Source organism: Molossus molossus, unplaced genomic scaffold, assembly GCF_014108415.1.
Source record: "Molossus molossus isolate mMolMol1 unplaced genomic scaffold, mMolMol1.p scaffold_m16_p_6, whole genome shotgun sequence".
NCBI classification, from domain to species: domain Eukaryota; kingdom Metazoa; phylum Chordata; class Mammalia; order Chiroptera; family Molossidae; genus Molossus; species Molossus molossus.
Window position 1 is genome coordinate 99,162,771 of NW_023425399.1, and position 14,539 is coordinate 99,177,309.

Sequence of the window (14,539 nt, forward strand, 5' to 3'; positions counted from 1 at the left end):
CTGCGAGCAGAGGCTGTCTGACAGGGGAAACGCAGGACTGGGGCTAGAGCGGCAAGCAGGCCTCTTCCCGATCACTGGACAGGAAAAGCAATTTATGGCCCCTTCTACCCGGACATCATGCTGCCCCTTGGCCAGCAGTAACCGCCCGCTGTCTTCCCACCATCCACATCCTCCGCACCCTTCAAGGCCCAGCTCAAATCTCACCTCCTCCGCGAAGCCACAGCTCCTCCCAAACTTGCGCCTGACATGCTGTTTTCTAACTGTTTTGGGCTTGTGTGATTTCTCCCAGAGGTGAGCTCCTGGGGGCAGGGCCACGACTTACAGCCACGGCACAGGGCTAACGCTCAATTCGGGAGGGGACGCGGAGGAGGACAGACGGACACCACGAGGCTAGAAAGTTGGCTCACCCTACATAAGCTCACGCGCGAGCACAGAACTGAAGCCCTCTCCTTCCTCCTCCACCCGACTCGCTCACCCTGCACTGCGACAGAAAACCAGCGGGAGCGTGGCTGACACAGTCAGCTGACTTCACCGTGAGGCTGCGAGCAGGCGCCATGGGCGGCCCTGCCCGAAGTGTGGTCTGCGTTAACCACGGCAGCCCCCGGACAGCTGGCCGCTTCCTGGCGTCGTCCGAGGGGACGTTCCGCACCCTCCGCAGGTCATCCGCCCCACTATGAAACGATTCATTCTATTAGAAAGTGCTCCGAGAAACTGGCGGTTCTTTGCATACTGACATGTGTCCCCAAGGCCGCACCTGCCTTAGAATGCCATTGGTCACGTGCTTCCCTTGCTTCTCCTCTTCTGGCTTCGTACAGGCCCAACATCCATGCCTCTTACTTGACGAGCCCACCACCAGCACCGACTGTATGTTATATACAAAGATGAGCCGGGTTTCTCTGCTCATCTCCAGGCCTCTGCACTGAGCAGCTGAAGGGCCTGTGATCCCCAAGGTTCTAACACAGGTCCTTAAACAGTTTAAGACACACCAGGGTTTCATAAAAACAAAGCTAGAAATTTCTGGCATCCACATGTTCTACCCACATAATTATACCCATAGGGATGTAGCTTCTTGCTCATCTCTGAATGAGTAATAAACATTTTATTAAATGCTTAATGCTCAGCACTGTGCTGAGAACTGTAAATGCATTATCTCATTCATCACAACCACCTATTATAGTGGTTCTCAACCTTCCTAATGCTGCGGCCCTTTAATACAGTTCCTCATGTTGTATGTGGGTTGTATGTGGGTGTATCTGCATGTGGGCGGACCCACCTGGAGACGGATAGAGGAGCGGGGTCTCGGTTCCTAAGACCATCGGAAATACGGGTTTTCTGATGGTCTTAGGCGACCCCTGTGAAAGGGCCGCTTGACCCCCAAAGGGGTTGCGACCCACAGGTTGAGAACTGCTGACCTATGAAGTAAATATGATCATTCTACTTCATGATAAGAGAACCCAGGCTCAGAGAGATTAATGTGCATGCCAGAGGTCACCCAGCCCAAAAGTATGAAGCTGACACTGGAACCCAGGCCTGACACCAAAGCCCAAGGGTTGAATCACTGGGCTCCGTCCGCTGTAGCCCAGGCCCCAGTTCCACTTTACTTATGAGCTGGAGAGAGTAGGGAGAAGTTTTACTCCAGGCTTCCGGTCTGGCCCTAACCCTCACTCCTCTGATAAGCCTCTGCTTGGATGTCAAGGCCTCACTGATGTGGGCAGTAAGAGGCCCGACAACCACCACCCAGCGGGGCAGAGGAAGGGTGGTTCCAGTCCCGACTCAAGCACCCACCAGCTGGTGGCCTTGAGCAGCTCATTCCTTCTCTGGGTCTCATTTGGGAAAGCATTTAAATCACGACGTGCCCTCGCTGTATACAAAGCTGACGGAGGTCATGCTGCAGTGCCCTTTCTGCCACAAGTTGCAACCCTACATGTTTCACCCTACGTTATTTCATTAAAAAAACAAGATGTGGGTCACAACCCATTAAATTGACTTCCTGACCCACAGTGGGTTGCGATGAGGTTCTGAGAAACACTGGACTAAAGCTGCTGGACTCCAGCAGCCTTTCTGGGCGCCCAGCCGACGGGGAGCCGGCGCAGGAGTGCGGCAGGTGCTGGGGGAGCAGCCCGAAAACCAGTGGCTCAGCAGCGCCTGGGTCCCCGCCTCCTTCGTGAGTTGAATGAAGTATACCTGATCTGAACCCTGTGTGTGGAGCACTCACTGAAAAGTAATCTAATTGGCCAGAATACAGTATTTTTAACTCAGAACTACCGCATGGCCTGAGCCCCCATCACTCGACCAAAAGGCCGAGGCCAGGTACTGCAGGGCAGCCAGGAAGGGAGGCAGAGCCTCTACCAAGCACAGGCGTGGCTCACCTCACTGCTCCTGCAGTGCTCAGCTACCTGCGTTCAGACTCTGAGCTCAGAAAGGGAGATGGAGCCCCAGGACACTCCGTCTTTCTTCTAAGCAGGGAGGGATGTGGCTGAAAAGAAAGTGCTAATCACCTCCCACCCTGGCTAGAGCAGACCATCTGAACAATGGCTTGAACCTGCTGGTTTCTGAAAAGCTGCCTGGATGCAGCAGATTAGCGAGACTCTTTGGGCTTTCCAGGTCAAATGCAAATTCCCAATTCCAGCAGCAGCTTCCTTCGTGGGACTAACATTCGGGAACTGTCAGGGGTGAGGTTGTTTCTGGGTAATTAACCAACTGCACCAGGAGAGCACCAGGTGGAGAGGGCAGGGAGGAGGGGAGGCTGGACCGTGTCTCCTCCCCCAGCTCTGACTCCCTCCACCTGCTGACACACGTGGGGCTCCTCAGGACGGGCAACACCACAGGCTCTGGCCTGTGGCACTGCCGGCTCGGCCCCACTTCATGGCCGATGTTTGCCAGTGACGCCGACACACCGAATGATTTCACGAGCGCTTGCTGGTCGCCATCCACTCCCCCTACTCTAGGCACCTGTCCAGAGGCCAGCCAGGCTTGGCAGGGCTTCAGCAGATGCTGGGTGGCTCCATGGCTTCTCTACAATGCAAGTCTTGGACCACAATAGCTGTGCTTTAACTGAAATGATATGTTCAGCATAGATGTGATTCTGTACTCAAAGGCGAAGGAGTCTGCTGACAGATGAACGGATAAACAGAAGGTGGTACATACCTATGACAGACTATCATCCCGCCTTAAAAAGGAACATTGACACAGGCTACAACATGGGTGTCCTTGAGGACCTTATGCTAGTGAGTAAGCCGGTCACAAGAAGACAAACACTGTATAACTGCACTCACGTGAAGCAGTCAGCCATCAAATCACAAAGACGGAAAGTGTAGCGGTGGTCGTCAAGGGAAGGGAGGAACCGGAGTTACTGTTTAGTGGGTAGAGAGTTTTCGTTTTGCAAGAGGAAAAGAGTTCTGCAAACGGATGGAGGTGGTGGTTGCACAACAATAGGAAGGTACTTAGTGCCACTGAACTGTACACTTAAAAATGGCAAAGATGGTAAATACTGGGTTTATTTTACCACAATTAAAAAGGAGGAGGGACAAGGTGGGAGTTGAGTAAAGGAGAAATTCTCTTTGCAATTCTGGCTAGCTTGTCACTCAGACCAATGCCAACCTGAAATCTGAAAAGCTGCCCCAGAGGTGGTCACTAGTGGCTCCCACCCTTTTCAGACCAAACTGAAATACTTCTTTCTGTCAGCATCCTGCTTGGGCCCTCAGTGCTGGGGAACACGTTGAGACTCTCTGTCTGGCTGACAGCCCATAAGAGGGTTTCTGGGTGGCAGCTGGGCACGGCTGGTGGGCACATACCTGGACGGGTAGCCGGCTGCACTGATCCGGATGGTCTCCAACACCCCGCACGCTCGGAGCTGCTGCACTGCTCTCTTCGCGTCGAAGCTGCAAAACAGCAAGACAAGCAATGAGCAGCCATCCACAAAGAGGGCAGAACAGAACAGGGACCCCACCTCGTCTGCCTGGGTTACCTGCACTGCTGAGCACAACGTCAGGTGGAAAGCACAGGTAAAAAAAGAGGCTGATCAGCAGGCACATGAGCTATTGCAGCATCTCAGCGCTGCGCACATCCTTGGTCTCACCTGGGACACCTCTCCACTTCTTTGCCTACTTGAATCTGCCTGCCCACCAAGACTCATTCATGCCTCCTCTCCAGAGCCTTCCTTTATTATCTCCATCCACATGGGCACCTGTCTTAATCCAATGGCCAAAACACACGCTTGGCACCGCAAAGCATTACGTGGCTCAGGAGTTAAAAGGGTGAGTTTCAGGCAGACCTGGGCCAGAATGGTGACACGCCACTAACTACCAGCATATGTAATTTGGGGCAAGTAACATAACCCTCCTGGGCCTCAGTTTCCTCATCTACAGAATGGGGATAACAACAGTATCCCTTTTATAGGGTTAGTGTGAAGATGGAATGCCCAAGACAGCAGTTAGAACAGGGCCTGACGCAACAGAAGGGCACACATATTGTTAGCTGTTATCATGAGAGCTGCTCAGCTGAGAATCACGTAGATGAACTTTATCTTCCTGTCCTTGGAGATGGGAGAAATGTCTTCAACAGCTCACATGTCCTGCAATGCTAAGCCTAGCACCGAAAACCTAGTATTTATTCAAGCACATATATTTAGGAGGGCAGAGAATCAAGTCAGACATGGTCAGGCTTTCTAAGAGGATCCACACTTGCAGAGGAGGGGGTACAGAGGTGCACTCTCCACGGCGGCATGCGGTAAGTGTGGTTAAACTGCAAAAACAAACCGGAGGAAAGAAGTCGGGGCTGGCGGGGGTAATCGGGGAGTCTGCGTGGAGAAGGAAATAAGCGGAACTAGAATTAATCACGATTTATAATCTGCTAAGACGATTGCCTCAGTCGGAGAAGGGATGAGAAATAAACGCCCCTTGTTCCTGGCTGCTCCACAGCTCCGCTGCAGCCCTGGGCCAGCCCCCAACTCGCTCCCCGCACCACAGGTCACACCGGCTCCAGCACACACCGCGGCCCTGCAGTCAGGCTGCCTCCTTGCTCTGTTGGATACGTGCAGGTGGAGGTTTCTTTACCTCTAACCTCCGTGGGCAACCTCTCATCACACCTGTCTGCCATGCTCCTGACAACCCCCGGTGTTCTCTTCCCCGCAGCTGGGCCCACTCAGGATTCTGGAGTTCTGCCGGAGTCACATCTCCCCATCGGGCTCCCTCTCGCCCTCCCCCTCTGGGTGACCTGCCCGGTGTCCTCTTGGAGCCCCGCACACTAAGCTGGTCCCATGGCAGGCATCTGGCAAGTACTTTCTGAACTCAGCTTGAACACTCTTCCCTGCTTCCTGTGATCTCAGCGCCACTTCCTCCCCGGGTGAGGGAGACGAGGGAGGGAGAGCCGGCCTAGCCCGACCAGTGTCACTTTGGGCAAAACACTCTCTCTAACTCAGTTTCCTCATTTCTTCAATAGGAGCTGAGGATATTTGCCCAACTATAATCCACTGGTTTGCTGTAATGATCAAGGGATGTAAGAGAAAGTAGTATTAGAAAAAAAGATGACACTCTACCGAAGATGCTGTCATCATCTTTCCCTGTTCCCGCACCCCAGGGGACACATAAAGACAGCCAGGCATCTGCGTTTTAATCTCTCTCTCCAACCGTAACGTAAACTCACTGTCAAATGCCTCTCGCGATCTGCGTCCGTCACTAGGTAACTGGGAGTGAAAAGCAGCCCTTCCTCCTATTAAATTCGGGAGGATCACAGTGTGCTCAAGCAGCACCTAAGTCTGGACTGAAAAACTACCTGAGATATCTAGGGTCAACTTGTTGAAATGCAGGGTGACACTGTCCCAATAAAATGCGCGGGTTCGGCAGAGCCAGAAGCTTGCTGAAGGGCGACTCCCATGGTGTTAGACTGGGCTCTACCCCAGCCGTCACGCACAACTCAACTGATTTCTGCACAGGCTGCAAGCTCCCCTCGCGCCCGGCCGGGCTCTGGGGCGTTCCGCAGTCACACTTCAGGACCCTGAGCCTCTGAGGACTGCCTGCTGCTCAGACCAGGGGACTGGCCCTTGGGAAACCTGGCCAGTGCCTCTGCCGAGCCATCCCAGGTGGCCACACTCACTCCAGGCCACCTCTTCCCTGGACAGTTATTCATCCTCCCACCTCTTTGCTCCTGCAGGAGAGACAGTCACTTCTAAGTCATTACCAGTTATTTGTGACTGGCAACTCCTTAAGGACAAGGGACATATCTTATTCGTTGTCATTCCACCTGTCTCAGCCCAGTGCCGGGGGAGCAGTAGGCAGGATAGATGTTTGTTTTTTAAATAAAGGAAAAAGCAAAGGGAAAAAGACTTGTCTATGAGAGATGCTAGCAAAGCATTTAGTGTAGGACAGCGCTCTCCACCGGGGGTGATTTTGTCCTCTAAGCAACATTTGACAATGTCTTAAAACACTATTAGTTGTCAAAATGGTGGGGATGCGACTAGCAACGGGTGAATAGGGCTAGGGAGGCTAAGCTTCCTACAGTGCGAAGGACAGCCCCACAACAAAGCATTACCGGCCCCCAAATGTCAACAGTGCCAAGGCGGGGGAAGCCCAGTGGTGTGGAATGGGAGGGGGGCATGGCACTTTCATCCTCAGATAGTGTCAATAACGTTACATTGTAACCAAATAAGTTAGCTTCTCGAATTCTTTTTTTTTTTTGAGAGAGAGAGGAAGGGGGAGAGACATAGAAACATCGATGTGAGAAACACCGATCGGCTGTCTCTTGCACACCCCTACTGGGGATCGAGCCTGCAACCCAGGCATGTGCCCTGACCAGACTGAACTGGAACTTCTCAGTCCGTGGGACGACGCTCAATCCACCGTGCCACACGGGCCAGGCTCATCCACATTGTTTTTTAACCACAATTAACAGATGAAGAAATAAGTCAGAGTAAGAGACTAGCTTGTGATTAGCCAAACAACTGGTAGCAAAGTCTGGACTAGAACCCAGGTTTTCTAAGTTGGTTCAGTAGTCTCCCCTCTTTCTTCACTGGGAGGAAGATATTTTTTGGCCCTAAAGCAAAGGAAGGTGTTAGAAGAACGGGACATTTGGTCTAGAAAGTCCCTTTCAAAGCCCCCGGCGTCTTCTCTCATTTGGAAGGGGAGGCCCAGCAAGGAGAAACCCCCAGCAGACCAGACGCCAGGCACGAACTGCCCGAGGTCACAGCCCGCTGGGGCCCCGGCTGGTTCCCAGCCCTCCTCTTCCCCCTCCCCCCGCCGGCACACCTCACCCAGGCCTTCCCCACTGCTCCTCAGACGCCACAGGGCGGGGGACCCCTGAGCCTGTCTCAGAGATTCGAGGCAGGGCAAGAGCAAACAATGGGCACGCTCCATAGGAGGCGGACGCGAAATGGTCTTCTACCCTCTTCCAGCAGGAGGCCCATCGGAGTGCCAGAGGGGCCTTATCGAAGGACAGGACCCGCAGAGGCAGCGCGGGCATTCGTTCTGAGTCAGAGTTGCCAAAATAAATTATTTCACAGAAAGAAATTATGCTGCGGCCAGAAAGGAAATCAGAAAGCTGGGAAGAAAGTGATTAACTTTTTAAAACTGTATCTCCTGGTCGGAGGAAGTAGCAGTGGGGGGCTCAGGGTAACGGAAGACGAGGCGGCGGAGGTGAGGCCCCTCGAAAGGCGTCGGGCAGCCTTCCAGGAACGAAGAGTCTGAGCAAGGTGAGGACGGAGGGAAGACAAAAGGGACACCGGTGTGGGACACTGTGAACTCCCTGGGATTCTGACAATGACTGGACACCGGGGAGGAAGGAAGAAGATTCAAAGGTTATACTGTCCAACACGATAGCCACCAGCTGCCTAATGAGGATTTGAATGCAACTGAAATAAAATGAACAATTTAGTTCTTCAATCACACTAGCCACACTCTAAGCACTGAGCCACATGTGACCAGTGGCCACCACGTTGGACAATGCAGGTTATAGGACAGCCCATCGTCACAGGAAGTCCTATGCACGGCACCAGCTCAGACTGACTCTCGGGTTTCTAGTCTGGAAGGCTGTTTGGCGGGTAGGTGAGGTGTCAGGAAATGGATATGCCATTCACAGAGACCATGCAGAGGCTGGCGGGGGAAGACGGGCAGTCTGGGTTCAGACAGGGAGGTGGGAGGTGACACCGAGGCCTGCAGAAACCATGGTCCGGAGTCCGGCAGACACCAGGGATGGACCAATACTCAAGTGTCACGGCGCTACAGATTGGGTAGAACCCCCATGTGAGCACAGGCAGCACTGGGAGACCATTTCCAAGGCAGGCATAGAGGCGGGACTTGGATGACTGGAGCTGAGCCATCAGGGATGTGAGAAACAGGCCCGCCTGAGTATGTTATCACTCCGCACGTCCTGAAGGTCAGTGCGCGAGCCCTTCCCGACCACTCCCGCGAACCTCCTGCATCCGAACTGAACAATCACTGGGAGACACACTCACACCAGCATTTAGCGGCACTTTTTCGGCTGGTTCTCTATTGGATTCTAGTAGGCACCCCTCTCACCACTGTAAGCAACATGGCAGGGGGTGCTGTGTCCTCCCATCCCCTTGACTCCTCCTGGGCAGCAGACAGGTGACCTCGGTAACTGTCTGTGGGCCTGTGTTCACATATAAACCATCTGGGGAGTGTAGGATCAACCATTCATCCCACTGAAGACAGCAGACCCGAGAGGCTGTGCCTGGCCTTCCCTCCGCCTCCGGGACCCCTAAGGAGGCGTAAGAGACTGGGCTGGGTGGACCTGACTGGCCCAACTCCAACCACGAGGAGCCGGGTCGATGCCTGGCACACACTTACTGGAAGGGGAGTTTCTCGTCGTTGGGCTTGATACATCGGACATAGTGTGGCGTGGTGGCGTTCAGGGTCTCCATGAGCAGGTGCAGGGAGGTGCGGAACTGGGGAGACAAAAGCCAGCGCCAGGTTGTTATTTATCTGTAACATTCCCTGGATGTATGATACACATAAAGGAACGCCCACAAAGCAGTTGTTACTGTTATTGTTTTGACTGTTACTGTTAACCCAGAAGGGCAGGAAGAAATCTGAGACCTGGGGTCTGATTCTAGCTCTCACACTCCTACCTGGCTGGGTGACTACAGTCAAGCCCCTCCTGTATTCTGGCCTCAGGGCTCCTGAAACTTACTGGGGAGAAACCACCCCCTACTCTGGCTAACTCAGTGTTGTGGAGCAAAGGAGATGAAAGGCAACCAAGTGCTACGAGAGATGATCCCTGTGCCCGGAGGCCTTGTGCTCCGAGACCTGAGGCCTGGGCCTGCACACTCGGTGCCCGGGCGTCCTGGGAATCACTGCATTTACACGAAATGTCCAGAATAGGCAAATCCGGTGAAATAGGAAGGTTAGTGCTGCCAGGAGCTTGGCAGGCACTCTCATCTCTTCTTTTGGAAGACACGCTGGACATAATATCCCATGAAGACCCCAAAGCAGGAGCGGTTTTTCTCAGTTCTCTGGCCCCCGGCTTATTCAACCCTCCTCTACAACCTGCCCATCCCCCTAGGCATCTGAGATGCTGCGATTGGCCCGCTCCAGGGACTGAATGCACTGTCTGGGGCTACAGTCACCCCTCCCTCTCCTGCTGGTGCCCTCTAGAGAAGGTTTCAGTTTCCTGCTTCAAGCAGCACAGAAAGCCTGAGCTGGGTGGCCGGGGCTGGGATGCCGAGGCCACCTTGGCTTCCCTCTGTCTCCGTAGCCATCCTTCATCTACGAAGGTCAGGCCTGCACATATGCCACAGCCCACAGCTTCCTGCCACGCGCTGTGACGCTGACCTGGTGGCCCACGGTTTTCTTGTGCTCCTTGTTGGAGGCTTTCAGTTGGGGTCTGGAGGAGCGAACGTGGATCTTTGAAGATGAGCCCTTTGCAGATGTGGTGGAGGCAGGAGCCGAGTCCTTGTCATCATGAAACAAGTCAGCCACGAGTGGGAACTAGAAACAAACACAGGAAGAACACTGAAAACAAGATCTCTTGGACTTGAACTACTTATACTCTTTCAAAGCAGTTTTCCAATATGTACCCAAGAGGAGAGAAAACATATGTCAAAACTTGTACACCAGTGTTCATAGTAGCCAGTCACAAGGTGGAAGCTACTCAAATGTCTGTCAACTAAGAAATGGATAGGCAGAATGTGGTATGTCCATACAATGGACTATTACTCAACAATATAAAGGAGTGAAGTCCTGATTCATGCTACAATATGGATGAACCCTGGAAACATGCCAAGTGAAGGAAGCCAGTCATAAAGATTACAGTGTATCACATAAAATGTCCAGGGAACACACAGTAGTTTAGTGGTTGCTGGGGCTGGGGAGGGAAAAAGCAGAGTGACCATTAGTGAGTACAGACTTTCTTTTTGGAGTAATATTCTAGAATTCAGATTGGTGATAGTTGTACAACTTGATGACTATACTAAAAACTACTGAACTGTACACTTTAAAAGGGTAAATTTTAGGTCTAAGAATTCTACTTCAATTTACAGAAAGGAAGGAGAAAAGTAACTTTCCCAGACAATCTTACTTAACCTTCACTTACAGAAATGGGCAAAATAACGCCTTTCCTTGTGGTGGCAGAGTGGGCTATCCTCTAATAGAACTATGTTTTATTAACGTTTTCCACACATTATTGTTGGATCTTGTCAAGTTATTTATCTTCCCTGAGCCCTAATTTAGTCACCAGCATAATGGAGGTAAGAATGTACCAATTATACAGAATTGTTATGAGACTAAATAAGATGACCTCTGTGTCCTTCGTGTGACCAGGGTGAAGATCAGGTCGTGTACAGGTGCTGGTGGCACAGTGGGTCCCAGCCTTCAGGACACCCAGTCCTGCCGACCTCCCTTGGGGAAGTTATGCTGGGGCTGGAATAGTGTCACGAGGCCTCTGCCACACACCTGCCAGTGTGGGGGGAATGCAGGGAGCACTAACCCTGAGCCACTTCTAACCCCAACAGCATAGAGGCTCGAGTGCTAGTGCCTCAGATGCCAGGCTCTGCTCCTTCTACCCACCCACCCTGCACCTTTCTTCCTTTAACCCCCATTAACACTGGTGTCTCCACATCTCCTGCCACTGTGTCTAAATGCCCTGGTCTACCTCCAAGGCTCCACAGTCCGACCCCACTCCCCACCCTCAGAAAATACCTCTTAAAGCAATTGAGCTGGTCATTCTGCTGTCCCATAAACTACCACACCCACGATTCTCACCTCCACACCCCATCCCCTTCTCCTCCCCGCTCATCCTGAGAGGCCGTCTCTCAAGGTCCAGCCTGGTTGCAGAGCCCAAGCAGCAATGCACCAGAGAGGAGGAATGACCAGGATCTTTTGGAAAAGACCACTCTGGCTGCAGCATGAGAAGAGGCTGAGCCCCCTGCAGGAGCAGTGTGGTGAGAGGTGCTCAGGAGTTGGGAGAGGGACTGGAAGAGGTGATGAGCTAGTAGATTTCCAGGAGGAAAGGTGAAACAGTAGAAAGGGCAGAGAGCAAGGGTCAGGAGAGTGACTTTTAGATGGGACTGTCACTTGATGAGCTGCATGACCCATGCCAACCTCTTTACCTCACTAGATTTTCATTTCGCATCTGTTAAGGCGAGGGAACTGAATCAGATGACTGCTTTAAATCGCTCCCTGAACTCTTGCGTTTTCTCTTCCTGTTCACAGGCTTCTTCCCCTGAACACATAATTATGTGCTAGTGTCTTTTATGCTTAAAAACCTCCCTGTTCAGCTGTTTGTCCTCTCTCTCATCTATCCCTGGCAATCTTGGGCAAGGTGTCCAGAGATATCACCTTTGACGTCATCCCTTCGCAGACCTGCCTCCATCAGATATCACCTGGCCTCTGCCCCACTGTGGAGAAATGGATCTTGAGAGCAACTCTGGGGACCCTACTTCCAAATCCAGTGGTTGGAGGTGCTGTAGTTTCATTTTTCGTCCTGCATGACATCGGTGAAGGCCTCCATATCACTTAGATGCCTCCTCTCTGAAGACCTCTCCCCTGTGCCTCGGCATCTCCACCTTCCGCCAACTCTTCCCCATTTTCCTCCTGACCTTTCCTGGCCCCTTCCCGTCTTCCCGCGTGTCTCTCCTTCACATGTTGCTGTTTCCAGAACCGCGTCCTCACCATCTCTCTTTTTTCTCTAACACTTATTCCCTGGATGGTCTCTTTTTCACCTGTGGCTTCACCCACCACCTTCAGACCCGGCTTCCATCTTGACCGTCTTCCCGACCACGAGCCACAGTCCCACTGCCTTCTCCGTGCTTCCTCCCTCTGCGTGTTCCTCCGGAACCTCCAACGGTGGCATGGCCAAACCTCCCCACCCACTCGCTGCCTCCCCAAATTTAACCTGGAAACCCTGCCATCACCGTGCTCCTCAGCCCAATCAATTACCACGTTCTGGCCATGGCCAAGTTCCAGCGGTCCTTGCTCAACCAGCCAGAGCAGGGCTGCCCCGGTTCAGGTCTGCCTGAGAGCTCTCCTGGATCAATACAGTCACCTAAAGCCTGTGCCTGCCTCCAGGCACACCTTCATCCGAACACAGTCTACCCAGCAGCCGGAGTGTTCTCCATGTACAAACCTTATCCAGTAGTCCCTACTTAAAAATGCACTGGTCCTCACTGTCGGACGGCCACCATGGCAAATACGAGCCAAGAACACTGGAGTGGCAGGCACAGAAGAAAATGGAGGGGTGGGGGTGGGGGAGAGGACCATCCAGGCACGGGGGCTCTGTGGACTGGCCCCAGACAGCCAAGGCACCTGTGAGAAAAGGTCACCTGCCCAGTGAGATGGCATCAGGAACATTCCAAAGGGAAGCAATGGGAGGCTGAAGACAAGTTCCCGTTTTAAAGACATCACTGGGATTCGGTCTGTCATGTCAAAACACAGCACTGACCGAAGTGTTCTAATTCGTATACTTCCTGAAATGGATTTCCAAATGTTCGAGTCATAGGTAGAAGTCAAGGTAGTAGAAGCTTCACGATTCCACTGTTTGAGGAGTCTAATTGATAGAAATCATTAAAACTGGATTTTTTTTTTCTGGGAGAAAGCTGTTAGGTTCTAAGGTCAGGAACATGTATCAAAACCACATGACAAACTCTGAAGTCAGGTTCAACAATAAGAGTATTTAAAAATTCCAGCCCCCTTTCCTGGCTGCAGTCAGAGAAGCCATGTCACCGCTCTGTCGCTCCGTCTCTAGCCCGCCCACACAAAGGACTTGCAATGTAAGAGCAGAAAACGGGATCCTCACAAGGCACATTTTAACCTGTGCTGGCACTGGGCTATCCAGGAGAATGTGTCTTTTAGTTTAAAAGCTGTTTGCTGCAGGTCCTTGCTATTGAGACTGCACTTGAAATGCTAGGATCTCTGGCATGACAGGGTCAGGAGTCTGCTGGGACATTAACTCTGGGAAGGAGGAGGTAGGATACACATTCTACTCAGAATTTGTTTTATAAACTCAGTGAACGTACAAAGACCTCTAACGTGACCCCAAGACTGAAACACCATGTTGGACCTTGGGCTGTAGGCAATGATAAAAGGCCAGGTAGTCTGGCTGGTATGGCTCAGTGGTTGACTGTCGACCCATACACCAAAAGGTCGCTGGTTCGATTTCCAGTCAGGGCACATGCCCAGGTTGTGGGTTCTCTCTCATCGATGTTTCTATCTCTCTCCCCCTCTCCCTTTCTCTCTCTCTTTAAAAATCAATTAAAAAAAAAAATTTTTAAAAGAAAAAAGGCTAGGTAAGCAATAACAATTACCAATTACTACATCACCCACCCCATCCACCCACCTGGATAAGGGGCTGGGTAGACAGGCACCTGAGGGCCCCAACTATAAATGCACCTGTAGTCTCAAGGAAAAGTAGTTACCCAAGTTCTTGCTTAACTAAAGGATTCATGCAAAAGAACACACTTCTGCGTGAGGGAGAGAAGTTGTTTTTTCTTTGATTGACTATCTGCACCTATGCTCTTGGAAAGCTAACGCAAAGCCTGTTTGTAAGCTGACTAACTAGTAATGAAACTATTATCATTCGTCTTAGGCCATAAGAAACAGCATCCACCTGGGCCTTTCAAAAAATTTCCTCTCTTCAGTCTTGGACACACTCAGATAACACCTTCAAACAAACCCAGCACTTCCCTAATACTGTTTGTCTCTTATTCCAGTGTCCACGGGTACTGGCTTTGGTATTCTCTGCTACTCAAATTTATATAGAGATTTTAAAAGCCTGAGGCAAATCTATTTGAAAGGGATTAAGAGTATGAAAACACTTTCTAAAGACCATTTGACAGTTAAAGAAAATATCAATTGTAGCTATTTACATAGTTGTTGCCTTGGAAATCACATCTATTCAACTCTATTTATAGGAACAGAAAACATATTCCCTTTAAACAGACACATGAAACTAAAATAATACACTATAAAAACCATTTGATTGGGATCTCTCACTTAGAATCTTATCTTTAAAAACTCAGTAAGCACAGTAAAAAATTTTCCTTTCAATAAATTCTTTTACATGGTACCCCTTTGGGGGCAGGGGTATAAAA

General features: G+C 51.4%; 1 protein-coding gene across 2 annotated transcripts in view; it reads right to left on the bottom strand.

Moving 5' to 3' along the window:
* Positions 1-14,539, bottom strand: part of MYO5B (myosin VB) — a 303,619-nt gene that overhangs the window by 71,520 nt on the left and 217,560 nt on the right. For both annotated transcript variants that reach the window (XM_036245270.1, XM_036245271.1), the window contains exons 15-17: positions 9,786-9,941; positions 8,802-8,899; positions 3,795-3,881 (exon numbers count right to left, since the gene is read on the bottom strand). In XM_036245270.1, the coding sequence (XP_036101163.1) occupies positions 3,795-3,881; positions 8,802-8,899; positions 9,786-9,941 (341 nt within the window). The remainder of the gene's footprint in view (positions 1-3,794; positions 3,882-8,801; positions 8,900-9,785; positions 9,942-14,539) is intronic.